We start from the raw sequence: 24,200 nt of genomic DNA, 5'->3' as shown, positions 1-24,200 counted from the left end.
GGAAGAGGTGCACTCACAAGGGGGTTGGGGAGAGAAGGAAGTCCTGTAGAGGCTTGAAACAGACAAGAATTCCTGTCATCAATAAGTAAGTTTTGAAAAATATCTTAGTTATACAAGCTTGTGGAGGACCAGACTGATGATCTTTACAATCCAAAAGAACCCATCCTACATAACTTTAAATAACTGTTGATTACTAAGATATATCCAACTATATCAACAAAACCTAGGGATTACTCCCAATTTTCTAAAGTGTCTTGCAACCGCATGTTATGAATACTAAATCAAATTATTTTTACTACTTATCTATATCTACTACATAATTTTTATGGAGTTAGGTTGGATTTTAGCTACTTGGTATACTTTCACACATGTTTATCTTGATTTTTATATGCAACTTTTCAGAATTTGCACAAAATTATGAACAAGCCAAGTATTCCTCCTGGATGGTGCAGTGAAACCAAGTTTCTGTGATTTCTATGCAAACAGTTGTCTATTTAAAGTCCTTAGGGAGTTGAGAGGCAAAGAAAAGCAGAAAGAAGGAGGGAAAGGGGGAGAACTCAAAGTCAAGATCAGACATGCAGATCTAAGGGAGAAATTTGCCTTGCATTCGATTGCTGGTGGGGAGAAGCTTATGACACCATGATTAACAATCTGATCAAAGCTGCTATGCTCACAGCTTGCTCAAACTAATATACAGATTCATGCAGTTCACTCATTTGCCTAATAATGCCCCTAATCCTAACTAGCACGTACTTGGTGAGTAAGTCAAGTTGAAACCTAGCCAGCATTTAAAGAAAGACTGATTACAACTCAGCCTACACACACAATACCCTTCTGCACTACAATTTGCTGCACTGCAATTTCCAGTTTCACAAGCAGAAAAATTAAAGTTAATTTGAAGGGGGAAAAAAAATCTAATAAATAATTCCCATCACAATAAATATATAATATATACTTCATAGGAAGGGAAGTAGTACAACTAGAAATCTTATTTATATGTACTTACTGAGATTGTACCATTGTCTAGACCTATGGACAGTCTTCTTGTTTCCGGGTTAAAAGACATGCATGAACATGGAGCTGAAAAAAATGAACATGTTGATGATGTTAACAAATCTATGACTTTCATGGATTCTGGGGTGCCTAACTCTACAAGGGAATTTTTTTTTTTCATAAAAAAAAAGAAAAGAAAAATTTGACATTTTCCTAAAGTACAATTGATTCAGTCTCCAGTCACAACAAAACAAAAGCAGTATCTTTGGATATTGCAAATTCTATTACTTTACTATTTCAGTGAACTCTTAAAGCCAATGTTTCTCAACCTGGGGAAGTTCCAAGGGATCTGGGAAATTAGAATATGCCTTTTTCTCTCTGCTTTCTATCAACACTGTAAATAAACACTGTCCTCTTTCTCTTCTTGTTAAATTCTGCTCAATAAGATTATAACCATCTTTTAAGCCCTCTCATTACACTCCTTTCTACCTGAATCCAGTCTTAACATAAATATATTTGGAATGAAAAAACAAAACAAAACAAGAGAGATATTGCTATACTTCCATGCCCTTAACAGTAAAGAAATCCAGATTTTATGCCTTTCTCATTCCTCCTAACATTTTTTTCTGGAAATAACAGTTTGGACTAAGGAGCTGAAGGCAGAACTTAGGGTAACTTGTGAAATAGTTTCAGAAACACAATTGAACAAAAGTTGCAATAACAACAGTCAAGGCCCTAGGCCTTGAGAGGAAAAAATGATTCTACAAGGCTAGAGACTCTGTTTAGTACCAACTATACTCAACTGAGCATTAGGAAAATGGTCTATGCCCGAGTCCATAATAAAGTTGCAGTAAATCTGAATCTAATTATTTTTGCTGATAAAACACGGGTAAGTCAGCTACTGTTTACTATGTAACTAAACTATTTCTGATACACACACCTGTATATGTACTATGTGTATGTGTGTATGTATACACACACACACACACACACACACACACACACACACACACACCTATCTACTTATTTATATCTGCCTCCTAGGATATTACAATTCTAGTATCCCGAATATCTTCTAAGAATTATATAATTTAAAGAAAGTGCCATTATGATCAGAGCACCTCAGGAGATAGAGAGCAGCAGCAACATCAAATAATACTTTTATTCCATTTCACAGATGATTTACATAAGCTTTCAGATTTAAAATTTTGAGGAAATCCAGACTGAAATCTAAACCTAATCCTTAGCCTTATGGCATTTTCAACAAATTGCCTCAATTAGGTTTTCATTTTTTGGGAAAGCAACTGGGGTTAAGTGATTTGCCCATGGTTATAGTAAGAGTTTACGAGGCTGCTTTTGAGCTCAGGTGTCCAGACTGCACCACCTAGCTGCCCCCAAGTTTTCTATTTTTACTCTACAAAGTGCTTCCAGTTCTTCAGTCAAGAGTTGCTTCAGTCAAGAAACATGATCTTTTGAATGCTTTAATTGCTTTTTCCCCCCTGATTTTGGTCATCTGGTCATTGATTTATAATAAGCTTACAGAAATACAGAAATTAAATACAAAAAAAAAAAATATTTAAACAAAAACTTAACTGGTCAATGCCCCTAGCAAAGTCAAGACATCTTCTTATGAAACATTAATTATAACTGGATGACCACAGGCAATATGCTGAAAAGCTGAAGCAATATTTCAAGTAAGCATCTTTGTCCTACAAATTGTGTTGAAATAATTTCAACATATTCTATTTGTTGATATAATTTCAACATAAACTCACATTTGCACATTTTGTAATTTTACTACACATATGCAAACTCTCCAGACCCATTAATACTCTAGAAGATAGAGGTTGCTCCTCTAAGTTGATTCTCACAGCTATAAGACTAGTGGAAGTAAGTCTTTTTTTCCCCATGGTGCACAGAACAGTGCCTAGGCTCAACACACTCTGTCCACACTCCCGCAACACTACATACAATCTCTTAACATCTCTGCCTATCAAGGAGATAAACCCCTTCTGGCTGAGGTGGTTTCCTCATGACAGCTGTTTCATATTGGTTAACCAACGTGAAGAAAGAGTGCTGAAGGTTTTTTTGGCTCTCAGAAAGGTCCTGCTCTTTTTCTTTCCTTCTCCCTCTCCAATCCCTACCACACAGGTGTTCTAATGGCACTGAATGTCTCCTTTCCTTGAGGGTCTTCTGGTCAACAGCTAAAATATCTCTGAGAGATCCTGAATCAATAAGAGGTGGATGTCCAGACAGAAATCTGCTCGATGGAGTATAACAGAAATCATTCTCAGGTGGCCCCTTGGATTTGAAGGCTGGCTTATTCTAGGAGCAGAATCATTGCAAAGTTACCATTGCTTTAGGGTCTTTGACAAGGGCATGCTGGCTACAAAGAGCCTATTCTAGTACCAGCCAGGCCCAGGAAAGTCCAACTTTCTTCATTTTAAGCAAAATGTTAAGCGAATTTTGCTAAGATGACAAAATCTATCTTGGTACTGCCTTATGTCCTCTACTTCTTTTACTACTGACAATACATACAGCACTGGAGGCTGGAAGCCCTGAATTCAAATTGAACCTCAGACATTTAATAGGAAGTCACTTAATCTCTGTCTTCTCAACTGTAAAATGCTGATAATAATAGCACCTACTTCCCAGGATTGTTGTGACATAATATTTGTTTAAAGTACTTACCACAGTGTCTAGCACATAGTAAATACCAGGTGACCAGTGCCCTCATACTGCTCTGTTGTCCTCAAATGTGTAAGCCCTACCAACTATGATTTTTTTTTGATCAATGTAAGAATCCCTGAAAAACTGAAGATTCATTTATATCCATCTTTAACCCAGTAGATAAAGCTGAAAGAGCTGCCTAAAGATTAAAGCAATTAAATAATTTACAACTTTTCACAGAAAGTATCAGAAGCATTATTTGAAACCATGTCTTGCCATCTTCTAGTCTAGTATTCTATCTACTAAAAAGAAATTCATCTTACTCTGCCTTCTAAGGACAGACATAGGAACTGGACCTATGACTCCACTGGCAACTCCCTTTACCAACATGCCCTTTATCAGTGCAGGCTAGCAATTCTTTCAGCAGTTGCCTAAAATGCTGAGAGGTTGCTGATTTGCCCATGATCACAAGCTAGTATTCACTAGAGGCAGAATCTGAACAAGTATTCCTTACTTTGAGGCCACTTATCCTTTTTTCCAACAATAGTGCCCTGTTTCTGTGCACCAGCATATCAAGAACCAGCCCCCTGATTTGCTAAAATAGAAGCTATCTACAAATGTCATAGCTGAGAGCAAATAACTTAAACGGTTATTCTTCCTAGGTATTATATTTAGATTTAAACAGAAGTCTTTAGAGGTAGAATGTCTTGATTCATAGGATTGAGACGAATGATAGGAATTTCAGACACTTTGGGCAAGACAGTGGGGACAATATTCCTAACAGACAAGTCAGACAATTGGAATTAGAACTGGAGGAGTCTTAAAGATCATCCCATCTAATCCTTTTATTTAACAGATGAATAAACTGAGATTCAGAGAGCAATTCACCCAAACATCACATGCATAATCCATGTCAGAACAAGGATCCATTGATCCCTGAGCCCTCTGCCATCCATACTAGATTACTTTTGGCACCCATCCCATATTGACTCACCAGGGCTCTTAACACCTGTTTTTGCACCATTGGGAGGCACATCATGTAGGTTACAATCTGATAGTGGCGATAAGATGAGGTTCATCTGTCCTCCTCCCAATAACTCTGGCTCAGAATCCTGGCTACCCCATTTCCATATCAATCTTTGGCCATGTACTGCCATTTCTATCTAGCTAACATCTCTCTTCTGACAGGACCTCCAGCCTGAAGTGGATCCTCAGCCTCTCAACAACAAAAAAAGCTTCTCTGTCTCCACTCAGTCTTCAAAGTGATCTTCCTGAAAACATTTCTATTACCCCTCTATCCAATTTAAATCCACTGGCTTATTACTGAGGACGAAATCCTCTGATGGGCTTTTAAAGCCCTTCCAGTTGTCTCCTATCTCCCTCTCCTCCACCTACTCTTTTAGTGATGTTGGCTTCGTTGCAATTCCATGGACAAGACATTTTCTCTGGCTATCCCCCACACGTGGAATATGGCTCCCTCATCTTCTTGCTTTCTGGCTTCCTTCAAATCCCAGTTGAAATTCTTCTATAAGGAGCCTTTCCTGAGCACCTTTAATGCTAGTGTTCTCCCTCTGTTGATTAGCTCCAATTTATCTTTGCATATACATTTTTTGGTACACTTTTTTGTTCTTCTCTCCTCTACTGGACTGGGAGCTCCTTGAGAGCCTTTTTTTTGTATCCCTGGTACTTAGCACAGTGACTGCCCGGTATACTGGAGGTATTTATTAATGTTGTTTGTTCTCCAAGAGGATAATGACCATGGGGAGATGATGCTAGGACACATGCTAGGTGTGGGAGAGCTGTGTAAGGTATTCTGCCTCATTTTCTCCTTCAGAGACATCTGGGTGCAGTGGCCAAATATAGAGCAGGATGATGGGAGATGGCTCTCAGGTACTAGCTGAATGATTAGAAGGTGAACAACAAATGAATAATATACAATGACGAGTGAACTGTGTTTTCACTACCTCAAACACTGCAGTCAATGTAGAAAAAAGAAATGAAGTAAATAAGGTACTGCTATTGGTATTTATTTTTACAGTTATTTGCTGTCTAGAAATCCTTAAGACTTCTATAACTGACAGAGCAACTTCTTGGTCTAATACTTAGAAAATGAGTAACAAAAGTTATCTCTGGAAACTAATCATGAGTGTGGGCAGCAATATGAGACCCCCACTAGGAAGCCAAAATTCAGGCACCAATTACCAAAGGCGCAAAAGTATTCTGGGAAGATGAGAGGAAGTGGCAGAGATGATGATCAGATAGCAAGGTGGATCACTTAGCTAGAAAATCACACTACAGATTTGGCAAAGTGATTTTACTAGAGCTACATGTAACTGCCACCCCAAAGTTTAAAAGATGGCATTTCATGAGTAATTAAGAACTCTGACAAAGAGGTTGGTGAAGGTAAGAATTTATAATATAATAAATAATTATCCACACTGAGACTTTAAAATGTAAAAGAAAATTCCTACTCTGCCCTCTTAAAACTGACTTCCAAAAAAGAGTTTGGACATAGTACTTGACTGGAAAATATGAAATTGGAATGTGATTGCTGGATTTCTCCTGATTCCAAAATATCAAATTCTAGCTATGTGCTCCTTCTGGAAGGAAAAGAACAAGATGGGAAAATCTAGAACTATCCCTCTATCTTAAATTGTTAAATCGCACTGGGAAAGTGTGTTCACCCACAGAGTTGCACCGTACTGAGTCTATCTCAGTCCTGCAGTTGCAGTGTAATTGGCTGTGCCTTAAAACCCTGGAGTTTATGCTTTTCTCTAATTTTACCTGTGCTCTTTGACCAACATATTGAAAAACTTCCCAGACTCTTGAGGAAATAGGGGTTAACAACATAGGAAGTTAGTTTCTGTGCTAGCTGAATACAGATTTGTTATCTCACCACCTTTCTCAGTCAGAGTGATGAGAGTAGCAAAAATTGAATTTGGCAGAGGTTCAGGAGAGTGAGATAATGAAAAGTATAAAAGATGGAATAGGAATTTGAACAAGGCTGTGGGGAATGGGTAGCAGAACAGGACTCTGAAGCAGTGGGACTCTGAGTGCCAATGGGTTGTCAAAGTTCCATTTCTGAAAATTTAACACATTGCATAAAATTAAGTGATCCCACAACTCCAATGGAGTCTTTTGCAACTGAGTGCTGGTACTAAGCCCTAAAGTTTAATGAAGGTTGAAATAAGGAAAACTCACTGCAATGTAATTACCCTAATGAACATGTAATTCAGAAAGGAAAAATCTGAGGGGATGGAAGGCAGGGACAATGATGAATTGAAAGGCAGAACACATCCAACAGAAAGTCAATAATTAAACAGATCAGAGGGGGACTAGCTGTATATAGCTGGGTTATAGTTTAAAGGCACTTTTCAAAGAATTGTTTTTTCCATGGGTACTTCAAGGGACTCTCCTCTCACCTAGAAAACTTCCCACACTCAAAGTACTTGACAATACATTTTCAACACACCTTGATTGAGCCTGAGAATAAAAGGGGGAAAATTCTAATTTATACTAGTTATATAGACACTTCTTTCATTTTAAGACTAATTTATTTTGTCTTTCCTGACCCACTGAATTGCAAATAGATAAACAGAAGTTTCATGTGCTGTAAGACAGTTGGTTTCAATTCTATCTGGTGGCTTTACAATATTAAAAGCCATATTTGGCAAGAAGAATTGATCTTCCTTTGGAAATGTTTTGGTTGGAATTTTAAAACTTAAACATCAGTATTTAAGAGGCCAAAAATACCTGAGGTTTAAAAGGTTCATCCTGCTGAAGTTAAGTGTTAGGGTCCTGTGATACCAGGACGCTGCTTGCATCCTGAAAAGAGTAATAACCTCCCTGAAACAAGCACTTAACTCCCAGACTTTTATTTCACTCACAATAGCTTGTCAAGGGAACACAGGCTGGAAACACAGAGCCCACTATTTACCTTATTAAACATGCCTATGTTTAGCATTTAAATTGCCAGGAAGTAATACATTCAATATATCATGCAGTTTTCTAAAATTCTCAATCTTCTTTTGTTTTAATTCAGACTCACTATCAGCAGGGAGTTCTAAATTATTTGAAATGTAAATCACAAAAGACTAATACCTATCTAAGGAATTTTAAAGTATCCTTAAACTGATTCTAAAAAAAAAATAGACTATATGTAAGCGAAGAGCATTAAAAAGCAAATTCTTCTGATTTGGCAATGATTTCATACTTATTTGGGGAAAGGTATTTATTCAGTGACTGTCTATGCTATCTCTTACTTCCCTCTATGTGTACTTCCCCTCCTTTGCCGCTGATAGTTAATTAGCTATGATATTGCTAAAATAAAAAAAAAAAAAAAAAAAACTGCTCGACTTAAATAATGAAAGAAAGACTAGCCAACTTCTCACACAGGATAGCATAATAAATAACACCTGTATCAAATAAAAGAGAAATTCTATGGAGTAATAATATTACAATGCCAATAACCAAAGACCCACTTAAAATTTTATTTGAATCTTATTTTAACAAAATGAATAATTCCAAATGACTTGCAGGTCTCCATTCTCCAGACTGGAGAGAGACTCCCCACAGTTATGTAGAGATCTATTAATAGCAATAGCCCCAAACCCCCATGACTTCTTTGTAAATAATTGAAAAGTCACCTTCTCTGATTAGAGTGGGAGCATTTTGCTTAAAGAAGGCTGCATTTTTTGGTAGGCAGCTTCATCAACCTATGAGATACAGAGCTTGTGAGAAAGTACACACAAACACAAACAGCTTGAAGCCCTATGGTATAACTATTTTAGGATTTGTGGTTATTAACACCAGTCTTTGAGAACCTATACTGCTAAGTCACTGAATGACCTTATTTGAGTGTAAATGACAAAAGAGGTACAAAAACTATAAGGCAAGAAATTATAAGTTGTCTCAACACTCAACAAGTCTCATGGAGAGCCATGATGAGGCAGATGAGAACAAACATTTAAAGACTTCATCATCTAGCTCACACATGCACCACTATTGGCTGATACAAGTATAAGAAAGCCTTCTATCAGAATTACAGATGCCATTTTGAAAGACACAGGAACAACCTTTGATTAAGAGAATGCAGTTACCAAAAGAGGTTTGGATGATAGCAGGATTGGCAACATATACATATATAAAAGCTAGACTTCTTGCCTTTGAAGTATGTTGCAACTGAGAAATTCAAAGACCATATATGGGGCAAAGTTTTGATTAACAAACACTCAGCTAACATTTTCTGACAGTGCCTGGTTAGCTTGCCAAAGAAGGATAGCAGAACTAAACAAGTAAAAATTCAGCATTCATGACCATCCTGGAAGACTACTGAAGATGTTCTGTTCTGAAGACCTCATTAACACCAAAACCATGGTGAAACATAAAGGAGGAAAAGCTCTGTGTAACGACTCAAGAGCTAGATTACATGCAAACAGCACGACAGCCAAAAGTCTGGGATTTCCACCAGACAGCATATTACTGGTGTGCATGTATCTCACTTCATTGAACCAACCTGCTTTGCCTCAGTTATCTGCAAAAACTGTCAAAGAGGTAAGGTGGCTGAGAAAAGCAATACAGGCCAAGAATTATGGTGGTGTTGGCCAAGGTCTTAAGGACCTTGCTGCTAAGAAGTTTTGCTGCACAGAGAACCAAGAAACAGTGTTACTCAATGTATGTTGTTCTATGGATGATGACAAGAACTTTACAGTTGGTAAGAAACAGCTTTAACCACTATTATTATTATTAAAATAGCTGGCATTTATATAGCACCTACTACGTGCTAGGGCAAGTGCTAAGCACTTTACAAACATCTCACTTAATTTTCACAATAATCTTGGGAGTTAAGTATTGTTATTATCATGTTGTCAAAAGTAATCATTCTAATCTTCAACATCCTCAATTGGAGTAGTTGGTCATATGGTACTATGCCCATTTTGAGGGAGTAACTGCCCAAAGCCCTAAATGAAACAAATGGAACAATTATTTATAATAATTCTGTGCCAGTGTCAGCAATGATAATGACATGCACTATTATGTGTTAAGAAATGAAGTACTTCACTCTAAGTATTATATTGAGGATACTGAGCCCTAAAGTTTGATGAAGTTGTATTCCTATAATATTTTCACAAAATTCAGGCCATTTTACATATTAGGAAACAAGATAGAGAAATTAAGTGACTTGTCCATTAAAGTCAGCAACCAAAGTGAAAAATCAGTAATTCTAGTTTCTGAATTCTCAGGCTTAAGGACTCTATTCTCCAAATATCCTTGGATCTTCTAATCTTCTACACAGAATATGTATTTCTTGATAAATTTTATTACATCAATGATGTCCCACACTTAGTCCTCACCTTTATCTTCTCTTTCTTCCCAGAAAAGCAATTAGAAAAGGGGGAAAAGACCCATAGTTGTAGTTATATGTGGGTGTATTTAAAATACAGGCAGAGGTCCCATTTGTGCCTGCTTCTGACAATGTCTTTGTATCATCTGATCGAGTCTAAAACATACATAAGCACATAGGCTACAAAGCAAGTTCTACAATCAAGTTCTAAGTGAAAGGCCCAGAACTAAATAAACCCTATGATTTTCTAACCACCTCACCCCCCCCCCCCCATTTACATGATGCTTTCTTAAACCTTAGTGACTACCATGCATAGAGTTGGACAAAGAAAAGGAAGGGTGAAATTTCAAGCTTAAGCCTGATCCTGGGGAGCAGCAGGTGTTTGAGGTAACAGGGGGTTTTTCCTTGTGGCCAAAGTATTAGTAAGGAGTTCAGAGTCCTCCCTGCCAGATGGAATAACATGTTTCTTCACAGATGTTGGGGATTGATCACCTTGTTTGCCTAAACTGCAAACACAGTATCAGTCACCCATGTCAGCAATAAGGAAAACCACACTTTCCATATGTTTTGGTTCAGTGTCTTGATGCAAACAGATTTGTAGAAAGCCTGAAACCACTACTTCCATAGGCATTCCACATCAAAGCTGCCTAAGTGTCTTTAGTCAGGTCCCAGTCCAGTTCTCAGTTCCATTCATTCAGAATTCTGGTCTAGTCTGTTTGGGGGAGGGGCAGAGTCCTAGGAAAGAAACAGCCAAATAGCTCAGTGGATTCAAGGGCATGGGACCAGGAAGTGCTGAACTCAAATCCACTATCAGGCCCTACTTGGATCTGTGACTCTGAGCCAGACACTTAACCTCTGCAAACCTCAGTTTCCTCAAATATAAAAGAGAACTAATACTACTACCAACCAATGTAGGGTCACTATGAGGATCGAATAAAAAAATATTTATAATGCACTGGCACATAATGGGTGCTTAATAAATGCTTGTGTCCTTGCAGTCAGTTAATAATCAGTAAGTCATTAAGCATTTATTAAGTTGCAAAAGACAATTCTTGTCCTCAAAAATCACTGATATAAGGACCTTCTGGTGAGGCAACTCCCTCCACCAATGATGACCTGTAACTATTGTACATTGTATGGTTTTTGTTTACGTAAAGTTAAATGACTTGCCCAGGGTCATCCACCAGGATACATGAGAGGCACGACTTTAATTCAGGTCTGCCTAACTCTGAGGCCAATTCTCTACTCATTTTGCCACTCTGCCTTCACAGATATTTAGGAAAACACTAAACTTTCCTTAAAATAAGATTTCCTTAAAACCCCAAAGATATGGGAAAAGATATGACAGCCAGGAGGACTAGAACTTTCCCCTGGCACCAGGATTCTTTAACACTGACATCACTATCAGCTTAAGACCAAAAGGAAGCTGACAGATCCATGACAGAGTTCCTTTCTTTTCCAAATGCATAAGACCCAAGAGCAAAAGAGCAGATGTTAACCAAAAGATGTAGATCGATGGTTCTCAAACTTTTGTTTTCACTATCTTTATACTATTTTAAAAACTATTGAGCATCTGTCTGAAGAATTTTTATTTATGTGGGTTATATTGATAGATATTTACCATATTAGAAAAAAAATTAATTTGAATTTGCAGACTTTCTGAAAGGGTTTCAGAGATCACCAGAGAATCTCTGGACTTTACTTTGAGAACCACTGATGTAGATTGAGAACTTCAAGCAGTTTGCCTTTTGACCACCATTTGTCTGTCTGTTCTCTCTTTGCTCTCTTGCTACCTCTCTCCCATCCTTCCTTCCCTCTCTCTCTCTCCCCTCTCTCCTTCCTACCACCTTAGCTTATTCTTATTTATGAATCTCTGTGACCCCAAACTCCAGAAACTCATACCACTTCCTTTTCTTTCTCTGCTCCTTGTTCCCCATTCCTACTCTTTCAAATTTTCAAATCCTATAAAATATCTACTCTACTACTTAAGTGATGATAATCAAAATCTAAAAGACATTTTAAAGAACAAAAAAATACATAAAATAAGCTAGTTTGTAAATATGTATGGAAAATATCTTTCTTGATTTCTTTTGTATTTAAGAATATCACTTCACTATAGACTTACTCTTTATATTTGTACGTAACCATGTCTGTTACTTTTTTATACTAACCAGATACTATAATGATAGGAAAGGAGTGCCCCAAAAAGTCAATGATAATACTTAGAATATGTTAATAGAAGGGTTACAAAGTTAATTATAGTGCAAGGGATAATGCTGTAAAAAATTACCCTGGCATGGGTTCTGTCAATAAAAAGTTATTTTAAAAAAAAAAAAAACAAAGTTAATTATAGTAGAGTCATAAAATACCAAACTTCTCCCTATTTCTGACAATCAGAGGATAGTTTCTGACTGACTAGCTGGCAGGAAACATTCTCTTTCCTTTCTGTGACAGTAAGACGTTTCCCACTCTTTCAAGTTAAGCCATACTTATATCCTTTTGCACTTAATGGTCCAATTTCTAACTGATGTGAATCAGAATAGAGATGATGGATTTTCAATGTTATATACTATACAATAAAGTGGTAACAGGGATGTGCGGGGAAGGGTGTATGAGAAAGAGAGAAACAGAGTCAAAGAATCTTTAAAGAATGCCCAGTTCAATGAGATCTTGATCACAAGATTTTTAAAACTTCTTGGTTCAGTTTTTTTCTTGTACACCGTGCTATCTTCCAAATAAGGGCCCTATATGCCATGGTCCCCTATGGATAAAGGTGTCCAAATGGGAAAGATAAAGGATAGAATTGCCCTCCTCAGTTCAATGACTCTTCTCTTAGACACAACACTCCACCAGGACACAATGCTCTCACCAGGACAGAATACAGAAGGACTGTCACATCCTTCATTCCCAGGCAGAACACAGGTAAAGCTTCCATTAACTTTGTACAATTCACATTGGGCTTGCAATTCACTCAAATGCTTTGGTCTTTCTTTTTTAAGGAATTCTTCCTCACCCCTATCCTCATTCTTTCACCTTTACCTCATTCAGATTAATGCATGAAAAATAATCAAAGAAGAGAACTACTCTTTTAATTTAGAAAAGAGGCCTAATTTATTTCTTTTCTATAATATGCAATATTTTTTAAAACATAAGAAACTTCCTAAGTGTTTAATAAGGAATTTGAAAAACAGAATGCTTTCAAAGTACTTTGCTGATATACCTCATTAAAACATATCTCTTTTAATATATTCATAAATAATAAAAATTACAACAAACCACTGTTTTAAATAATTACTTTTTCTTTCTTTGCCAGAGCCATAAACCCTAGAAATTCATGGTTTAGAACTGATTTGATTTTGATTGCATTTTGTAAAAGATTTCATATTGTTAAAACTATAGCACACCACTACCACTACTATTAATGATAATAATAGCTAATATTTATTATTTACTATGTGCCATGCATTTTACAATTAACCACCTATTTCATTTGGTCCTCACACTAACCCTGGGACATAGATGCTATTGTCCCCATTTTACACATAAGGAAACTGAGGCAGAGATCTAGTCACTTGCCAGGGGTTACACAGCTAAATAAATGTCCTAGGCTTCATTTGAACTCAGGTCTTCCTAACTCTGGATGGAGTACCTTTTCCATTATGCCAATTTTGTTCCACTATGGGGAATATGGAAGACAGAAATTTTTCAAAGCAAGAAAATATTTCCTGGATAAATTTCTCTTTTAGGGGAATGAAACAGGCTCTAAAATTGTCACTTTTCAGTCCTGACAAAATCTTGTATAGAAATAAAAGCTAAACGTTATATGTTTTGGCTTTGGTTGACTGGTGTAACAATAATCTAAGGTAAATTTTCTCTCATAAGTGTAATGGTGGGACAAGTTTTTGAACAGTGAAGGGAAGCAATTTATATAAAGTTAAACAAAGAGTTAAGGTGGAAAGGCCTACTGTAATCAGAGACTATATTTCACAGCTATTCTTCCATTTACATTATGGGTAGTCAAACTCCAAATCATGATTTAGGTACTTTACATACTGAGTGTTTCAAAGCCTCAAACTACCCAATATTGTACTGTTACATGATAATTACTCCCATTACCCGCTCCTCCTTGTCCAAGAGGAAGCAGAAGAAAATGGTTGTGACTTATTCTTAGAAATAGGGAAATTAAAGATACTTACAAGGCATTGCATGGTAAATACTTGGCCAGTACTGTCCATTGTCTCTTTTCAGCCACACCCGAACCGTTCTAGAAAAGGACATTGACATTAAATAAGAATGAATTTTAGAACTGGTGACTATCCTAGAGCCAAATCTCTTGTGTAATTTGGGGGAAATAGTGTATAAACACACAAACACACACACACACACCCCTACATGGAAGATTTTGCCTTTGTGGCTGCAGTCACATTATGCCAATAGGTATAATGGAATCCATATGGTGAACAGTGATTCTCTAGCTGAAATAAGACAGCACACATGAAAGCCATGTGCATAAAATACAAGGAGTCAGGAAAAATGAGTTAGAGACTGGGCAGACAAGTTCATGAACTACTGAGAAGGAAGTACTAAGAGCACCTCACCAGGAGAGAATGCTTTCTGAAGTACATAAAGAGACCAGGTTAGAAATCAGAGAAAACAAAAAGTTATCAAACTGTGCATACCCTTTGATCCAGCAGTGCTACAACTGAGCTTATACCCCAAAGAGATACTAAAGAAGGGAAAGGGACCTGTATGTGCAAGAATGTTTGTGGCAGTCCTGTTCGTAGTGGCCAGAAACTGGAAACAGAGTGGATGCCCATGAACTGGAGAATGGTTGGGTAACTTGTGGTATATGAATGTTATGGAATATTATTTTTCTGTAACAAATAACCAGCAGGATGATTTCATAAAAGCCCTGGAGAGACTTACACAAACTGATGCGGAGTGAAATGAGCAGGACCAAGAAATCATTATATACTTCAACAACAATATTATGTGATGATCAATTCTGATGGACATGGCTCTCTTCAACAATGAGATAAACCAAAACACTTCCAATTGTTCGATAATGAAGAGAATCAGCTACACCCAGCAAAAGAACTCTGGCAAATGAGTATGAACCACTACATAGGATTCCCAATCTCTATATTTTTGTCTGCCTGCATTTTTGATTTCCTTCACAGGTTGATTGTACATTATTTCAAAGTCCAATTCTTTTTGTACAGCAAAATAACTGTATGGACATGTATACATATATCGTATTTAACTTATGTTTTAACACGTTTAACATGTTTTGGTCAACCTGCCATCTGGGAGGAAGGAGTAGGGGGAAAAAGGGGAAAAGTTGGAACAAGGGGTCTTGCAATTGTCAATGCTGAAAAATTACCCAGGCATATATCTTGTAAATAAAAAGCTATAATGAAAAATTTTTTTAAAACAATCAGAGAAAGGAAGTTCTGTGAGCCTGGAGGCATCTATTCCTATGACCACAGAATTATAGGATAACAAACAAATCTGAAGCTAGGAGAGATAGACCTCAGAGGTCAATTAGTTCAAACCCCACATTTTATAGACAGAAAACAGTAAATGTGACTTGGCCAGGATTTCACAGGCAGGTAAGTTCTGAACCCAGTATCTTTGAGTGCTATTTATTATAAGTAACATTTACATAAAATGCTTTCCATACTATATTATTAAAGTTTTTGAAAAATATATTAAAGAACTTTTTCAAAATTGAGATAAATATCATTACCACTAAGTGTAGATAGTACCTTCCCTTAGTTTATAAAAGTTCAAAACTCAGGACATTTGCTTTTGGTCATCTAAAAGCTGAAATCACTGATCTGAGAGATCATATATTCAAACAATAAGATGATTTTTTGTAAATTCTCTTACTAAATGTTCTCATCTTTTGGTAAGGATAAGATGTTAAAGCATACTCTTACTGAAATTTTAGATTTAAATTTCTAAAATGTCTAGATCAAATGTCTACTAAGATAAAAATCAGTTATAATATTCCCTTTTTAAAAATATTCCAAATATATTAGACTAACATTTTAAAAGCAGTGTGTAGGCTTTAAAACTTAAGATAAAGGGACATCTAGGTGGTGCAGTGGATAGAGCACCAGCCCTGAAGGCAGGAAGACTTGAGTTCAAATTTGACTCAGACACTTAAAATTTCCTAGCTGTGTGACCCTGGACATGTTACTTAACCCCAATAGCTGCAGGAAAGAAAAATTAAGATAAAATTGTATTTAATCTGTCTTCACTTAACTAGGGAGTCAAGAAGCTTATAAAGAGATTTTATTATAAATGAAAAGATTTCTAAAAGGAAGCTGTAGTAGTGCTTATACCCCAAAGAGATACTAAAGAAGAGAAAGGGACCTATATGTGCCAAAATGGCGGCCCTGTTTGTAGTGGCTAGAAACTAGAAAATGAATGGATGCCCATCAATTGGAGAATGGCTGGGTAAATTGTGGTATATGAATGTTATGGAATATTATTATTCTGTAAGAAATGACCAGCAGGATGAATACAGAGAGGTTTGGAGAGACTTACATGAACTGATGCTAAGTGAAATGAGCAGAACCAGGAGATCATTATATACCTCAACAACGATACTGTATGAGGATGTATTCTGATGGAAGTGGATTTCTTTGACAAAGAGAAGATCTAACTCAGTTTCAATTGATCAATGATGGACAGAAGCAGCTACACCCAAAGAAAGAACACTGGGAAATGAATGTAAACTGCTTGCATTTTTGTTTTTCTTCCTAGGTTATTTCTATCTTCTAAATCCAATTTTGCCTGTGCAACAAGAGAACTGTTCAGTTCTGCATACATATATAGTATCTAGGATATACTATGACATATTTAACATACATAGGACTGCTGGCCATCTAGGGGAGGGGATGGAGGGAGAGGGGAAAAAATCGGAACAGAAGTGAGTGGAAGGGATAATGTTGTAAAAATTTACCCTGGCATGGGTTCTGTCAATAAAAAGTTATTATAATAAAAGAAAAAAAAGAAAAAAGAAATAAATAAAAGGAAGCTGTGGTGAACTCTTGAGTAATTAGAAAATCAATAGAGAGGAAAGGAAGAGGAGAGGAGAGAAAGATGTCCAAGTGGCCTTAAAATGGCAATGTGGCATACACAGTCAGACCCAGTCACTAAATCCATTGTTTTCAAACTGGTTTTCTTTGTCACAATAGAGCAAACAGTTGGGGTGTGAGAGAAGGGCACAGAAAATGTACAGAGACAACAGTGATGTATAAACAAAAAACCATCAGTAACATTTCTTAAAGAAAAAGGCAGATAAGGCAGGTAGATGGTGGGTGGTTTCAAATCTACAATCAAGCATTGTTTGGCTAACAAGATTTTTCAAAAAAAATCTAAATTTAAATGCCACTCATTCAGAATATTTTCTGAGAGAAATTTGGGTTTGGACTCCACCCTCCACTCCTCATCCCATACCTCAATATTAATTAATTTAATTCCCTTATCACTAAGCTTTGTAATAAACAAATAGTGTCACTGTGACAAATGACCAAATTTTAGCCAGTAGAGGTCACTGCATTAAACACAAGACTAGGAAAGTAGTGAATCTAAAAACTGGAGCTCTCAGAGGCTGACTCAGCCCTACCTAAATGAGCCTACCAATCAATAGCCAATGTAGGTTGGTTTTCTGCAAGGTTTACCTAAACAGTCCATTCTCCTTCAGGATCATTCTATCAGACACTCCCCCTTCCTGTTTCCCTGTTCTCTTCCTCCATGGGCAGGGCTCTTCAAGGATACCATTAGTTCATCCTGTCATTTTATGTAAAGTAGTGGCACATAGTACACTCAATTCACTGTTTGGGCAAACAAGTTTTCAGTTTCTTTCTTCCCATCTTTAGAGCAGGCCTGAAATTGTGCTAACCTCTTTAGGGTTATTACTACTTTTCATAAAATCACTAGTGGATTCAACTGAACATGTCAGTAAGAAAAGAAAAAAACAAAAACAAAAATGGGTGCAAAACTCAGGCCTTTTATTCCCTTAAAACTAAAATATTTTAAAACAAACTAATGATAAGGAGGAGAGCCTTTCCTTATAGCATACACAGTACAATTAATTGTCCTCTGCAACCACCTATGACTATAAAGCAAGGGAATTAATTCTATGTTCACAACTTGATGCAGTCCTTTTGCATGGAAAAAACAAACAAAAAACTGTTATGCCACAGTTCTCTTTAACTGGCTTGACTCAGTTTCCCTGTCCCAGTTTCCTTTACTGTTCTGTCACGTAGCTCTCAGGTTGTAAATTAGCAAGATAAAAGAGTAGCTCTCCTGACTCTTTTATCCTGACTCTTTTATCTTGCTAATTTACAACCTGAGAGCTACGTGACAGAACAGTAAAGGAAACTGGGACAGGGAAACTGAGTCAAGCCAGTTAAAGAGAACTGTGGCATAACAAAAACCAAGACTAGAAAATTGTTCTGAATCTCAGTTTGCTTTACTAGAACTGCCATTGGACTGGGAGCTAAGAAACCTAAGCACAAGTCTTAACTCTGCCAGTAACTAGTTATATGGCCTCAGGCAAATCAAATAAACTTCTTGAGTCTCAGTTTCCTCAACTGTAAAAAGATCAGGGCATCAGAATTAATTCTGTTTCCCTTCTACATCTGATTTGATGGTTGATTTAATTTTAATTTAATGTTCATATAAAATGTATAAGCAAACTTGTATTTCAAATCAATTATAGGGATTGAGAGTGGATATGATGGCAATTCCAGGAAATGTCTTTAACATGGAGTAATGGCATAAGGAAAAACATTTCCTCCTCCTTGTTCTTCTCAAAAACTTGCTCTAATGCTAACTCTGCTGCTCCTTGTGGTGATTTTAATCTCCGACATCATGATTTCATAGAATCCTAAAATCCTGAAGAAGGAAGGGAGCTGAACGATGATCTAACTCATTCTTCTTATTTTACAGAAGAATAAGCAGGGCCCCAAAGAGCTGTGATAACTCACTTATTATAGCTTATATTATCTCACTTCCTATCCCATCCTTGAGGTTGTAATAAACACTTGACGTGGTGTGCCCACATATCATAACTTAGGCTATCCCTTGTTTTCTTTTTTAAGAAATTTTATTGACCTTTTGTTTTTACAGCACCTACCAACCTCATCCTTCTTGACCTTTTCTGAGTTGATAGCTCTTCTCTGCTCCACCAAAGAATTCTCTGCTTAATCATCACCCATATTCTGTGTTCTTATTCTATCCCAGATGTACTTCTGTTACTTTTCTGCAAAACCTCTCTTGAAGGGGTAGTGGATAGAACACCAGCCTAGAATCAGACGGAGCTGAATTCAAATTCAACCTCAGACATTTAATACTTACTAGCTGTGTGCTCCAAGTGCCTTGTTAAAAAAACAAAAAAAAACAACCCTCTTAATTCTATTCATTTACATGAATTCAAGGAACATCACTGTGCTGGCAATTCCCAGATCTCTATCTATAGCCAACCAAAACTATTTATCCAAACTTAGTCTCTCTCTCCCATATATCTTTTCCTGAGCACAAAATCCATTGGGGAGCACAAAACTGCTGCCATATGCAACCTCTCTCTACTCACAGTTACCTTTTAACTTCAGAGCCCATCCCCTCTTACCTGGACTACTACAACAAACATCATCTAGCTATTCTCCTGGTTTCCAGTTTTTGTCCTTCCCAATCTACTCTCCACAAAGTTATCAAAACAAGTTTGATATCATTCCCTTGCTCAAAATTCTTGAATGGCTTCCCTTAAAGAACTGCCACTCAGGTTGGCAGTTAAGGCTCTCCCAATTCTGGGTTCTAGCCACCTTTCATAAACTTTCTGATCCAGTCAAATTGCAGTTATTCCACAAACTAGAATCTTCAACTCCTGTTCTCTGAGCATTTACACATGTAATTTCTTCTCTAGGCTTGGAACACAAGAAAACTCTGAAAATCCTTATTTTCTGTCAAAGACTATTCTTGGAGCCTTCCTTTCATCCCCCAGCTTTTAGTGATGTCTCTAGCTTCAATCTTCCTCACTTATTTATGGACAACAATGACGTGTCTTCTAATAGAAAGTAAATTCCACGAGGGCAGAGATGGTTGCAATTTTTTTTTTTTTTTTTGCATTTTGGGTAGCACATAACAGATGCTTGATAACTATTAACTTAAAAAGAATGATGGGACATATGAGCCTGGTCAGATATGGCCAAGCATTACTGCCAGCATATAAATCCTTCTCTCCTAGCCTCTGCTGGGAAAACTAAATCCTTATCCTAAAATATAGCATTTTCTCAAAAATACATTATCTGCCACTCTCTTTCGCCCCAGCATATTTTTTTCCACACATACTTATTTGCATGCTCAATCTCCTTGAAGGCAAGCAGGTTGTTTCTCTTGGTAATCAGAGTAAAGAATAGGTGTCCAATAAGTGATTTCTGAACTGAATTTATTCTTGACTGGCTAGCAAGTTACCTGTCAGTTCGTCCAGCCTGAGCTTGGAGTAGGGCCAATTCCCTGTTTTACCCTATTGCTATGGTCCCAATTCAGGGCTACAAATAGCAAATGAAATATCTCCACAGACGCCTCCACCCCCCAATAAACAAAACTAAAGTCAACATCTTCTGTAGCTTGGCATAATCACAAGTAATCATTGGGACCAAGCCATCCTATAGGTCAGTCAGTTCCATCTCTCCCAGGACAGCCTATAAGTATATGAATGGCCTGAGAGACAAGCCATTAGTGAAACTAAAAAATACTCTGTACCTTTGTACTATGTACAAAAAGCTATCTATATAGGTCACTTTTCTGAGAGAAGAGGAGACTGGAGGTGGAGGCAAATAGGATACCACAAGTTGCTAAGCTACTGAATAAAGACAGGGGTGTCTACCCATGTTGAAATTCAGGCTTTAAAAAATCTGTCCTAAGATGATGCAACCCTCATAAGTTACCATAGTAATGAGTCTTTTTTTCTTTGGGGACAACTGTTATTTTTGTTACCAATGAAATTACTTTTGGGGAACTCCCACCCCAAAGTTTGAGATCCTGAAATTCTAGAAGAGTATTTTCCCAACAGATCATTCACTGCAAAAATAACACAAGCTTAAGTTGTCCTATTGGAGGAGGACAATCCCTAGAGATCTTTCCAACCAATGTACAAACTTACATTATGTACAAAATTACTTATTAGCAAGTAATAATATGCTAGTGAATGTTTTGTGATATGTGTTTTTAATGGTAGATTTTTTTCCTTAAAAAAGAAAATTATTTCTTCTGTAAGAAATATTGTAGAAACTCAGGGGGAAAAAATATAAGTATCCTCTTTGATAATGAAGAATGGAAGCTGAGGTTTATTCCCACTTACACAATATGAAATAAATGTGTCTTTTTGTACCACAAATCTCTATATGCTGAATGGATTCCAATAGATGAAGTAGAAATGGCTCTGTCTAACTTGGACGGATGGGTAAAGAAATAAGAGGATTCTGGTTCGAGGCTCTCAAATCAAGTTCTACTGTATAACCTCTAGGCCACTCTGGCAAATATCTTAGTTCCAAATATGAATTAATTCATTTGCTTCCACCACTCTTAGACACACTAAGAACACTAGCATTGAGGATTTTGTCATTACTGTTTCCATCTCTGCCCAAACTCTACCCATCATCCATCAAATACACAAAGTTTCTGGTCTCCTGGAAGCCCATTTCAAAACCCAAATCAAAGATATGGAAACAAACGTAAAGATGTTTTACTTGCAGTTATTGGAATTGCTTTGGAATAAACCCAGCAGTGGAATAAACCCATCACATATAAACACTCTTGAGGTGATCACCAATCATTACAAAAATGAACCAACATCTATAACATTCTTCAAGAATTATAAAGTCCTCCTTAAAACTATTTCTAGCTTCCTCCTTTTTTGCCTTCAAGAAACATACACTTTACTGGGGAAAAATAGTAACAGACTTAAATAAGTATGTATATGGAAAGGAGATATCATTGATATGGTTGACCAATCATTCCTGCCCATGTTCTCATTCATGTTCATTATAGGGGGTCTCCCCAGTTTCCAAGGAAAAGGCTCCTCTCACTTGCTCTTGAAATTAAAGTATACAGTATGACCTACCCATGGATATAGCTTGTAAATAAAAAGCTATAATAATAATAAAAAAGAAAAGAAAAAGCTGCAATAAAAATAACTATCATAATATAGGGGGAAAAAAAGAAATTGAAGTATACTAGTAGAGCAGGTGGGGTTTCCGTTGGTTATCCCTCGTTCTTGCTAAATAACTAGCATAATTTCTTTTTCAACTTCCTTGATATGCTGTAGCACCTGTCAGGTGCTTCTCCATCACTTTTGCAATAATATCAACTCATAAATATATAGCAGCAATAGCAGTAATAATAGAATATTTGCTTTTTTTTTTTTTTTTTAAGGGCCTTTGTTTCAGAGAGAAAGTTAGGGCCATTTAATGAGCTCTGCTGTTTTCCAAAGGCAGTGGAGCCCATTCTCTTCCTTGTATTTAATTCTGGCCCCCATCATTCGTTACTTGTAGTGGCTGGGCAAATGATACTGATGAGTTCTATAGGCTGCCCATTGGACTGCATGTCATAATCTATACAACTGCCATTTCTCATTCACAAGGTTTTTCCTGTCTGTAAATGGGTCAAACTTTTATGAATAGTTATGGATCTCATCCAAGGGGACATTCAAGGTTGCAGGCAGCACATGATGCAACTACCACAATGTAATCCAAAAATAAGAGCAACTGGAAGACTTTCCCATTTATGAGGAATCAGTCACCAATTATGTTCTGCACACATTCTTTTCTAACACATTATTTTTGGTATCAAGACTATATACTATATATCTAAATGTACACATGCATTTAGGTCATATGTGTATACACACAAATATGTATATATACATATAAATAAAAATTATATACCTCAATACTATTGACATATTTCACATATAATCACAAAACTATAGATATAACTATATATGTATATTTCATATATATCAATGCTATTATACTTCATATATATAAATGCAAAATAATTTTGGGGGATATGTAATAAATGAGAAAATCAAGAAAGCTCCTTACAAGAAGGTAATAAAAACTGAGATTTTAAAAGAGGTATAGAGTTCAAACAATATAGTTTAGGTGGGAGAGTCAAGATGGTTTGGCTGCAACATAACAGTTCACTTGGGAGGTGGGAATGGGAGGTGAGAATATTGGTCTGTCAAGTGTTTCTGAAGGTTCTAAAGTGTTACTGTATGTAACCTTACATAGACAGGAAAGATGACTATTTGCTGTTTGTATTTCTTGTCTAATAACTTTTTTCTTTCATCAATTATTCTGGATTATTTATTGAAAAAAGTCAGAGGACATAGTTTGAGAAACAGTGCTCCAGGGCAATCTTTGGTAATTCCCACAAAGAACCTGTAGATTTGCAAGAGAGTGATAGGGCAATTATGAGTATGATTTTAAAAACTGACTTTTTTTCCCCCTTAAATAAGAAAGACCGACATTTTCTTTGCCTGAAGGACCTACTCCCCTGGGAATTAAGCTGCACAAATCTTTCCTTAAGCACCTTTTGTACAATTTTTTCATTTCCTGGATGTGAAAAAATTAATGACTCAGTAATTTTAGACACAGGCAATCCTTGAACAACTTTGCTGAATCATAAATCAAGAAAAACTTTTATTCAAAGCTATGGGAACAGAGCAATCAGTGGACTGAGAAGAGGTTTGACAGTTTTAAACATTTCAATATCTTGGGTTTTTAATTATATTCAAGCTTTACAAACATAGTAAACCAACACAACTACTTGCAACTCTCTCAAACTTGCAATACTCTCAAACATGCGTATAACTACTCTTTTCCTACTGCATTTTAGTTAGTTGGTCCATGCTTTTCCAGTAGAGGTGTGAGAAAGGACAATAATGAATCTTCAAATAAAAATATGAAGTCATCAAATAGAGATTTTATATAGTCCCTGATTACAACTGCCACAGTATATATTATGTGTATAAAAACATATGCATATGGCTATATATCTAAATGTACACATGCATTTAGGTCATATGTGTATGCACATAAAGAATACATTTTTTAGTTTAGGTCAATCCCAAGGCCAAATGCTAGTCCCCATTAGACTTATGTGGCCCTGTCCT

The 24,200-nt window shown here is 36.6% G+C and overlaps 1 protein-coding gene across 2 annotated transcripts in view; it reads right to left on the bottom strand.

Annotated features, from left to right (window-relative positions):
- Positions 1-24,200, bottom strand: part of WDFY2 (WD repeat and FYVE domain containing 2) — a 149,131-nt gene that overhangs the window by 66,008 nt on the left and 58,923 nt on the right. For both annotated transcript variants that reach the window (XM_051987378.1, XM_051987379.1), the window contains exons 2-3: positions 14,203-14,270; positions 1,007-1,080 (exon numbers count right to left, since the gene is read on the bottom strand). In XM_051987378.1, coding sequence (XP_051843338.1) covers positions 1,007-1,080; positions 14,203-14,270 — 142 coding nt within the window. The remainder of the gene's footprint in view (positions 1-1,006; positions 1,081-14,202; positions 14,271-24,200) is intronic.

The sequence above is a fragment of the Antechinus flavipes genome, chromosome 3 (genome assembly GCF_016432865.1).
Source record: "Antechinus flavipes isolate AdamAnt ecotype Samford, QLD, Australia chromosome 3, AdamAnt_v2, whole genome shotgun sequence".
In the NCBI taxonomy this organism is placed as follows: Eukaryota; Metazoa; Chordata; class Mammalia; order Dasyuromorphia; family Dasyuridae; genus Antechinus; species Antechinus flavipes.
Note: the sequence above shows the minus strand (reverse complement) of the source record. Positions and strands in the feature narration are given on the sequence as shown.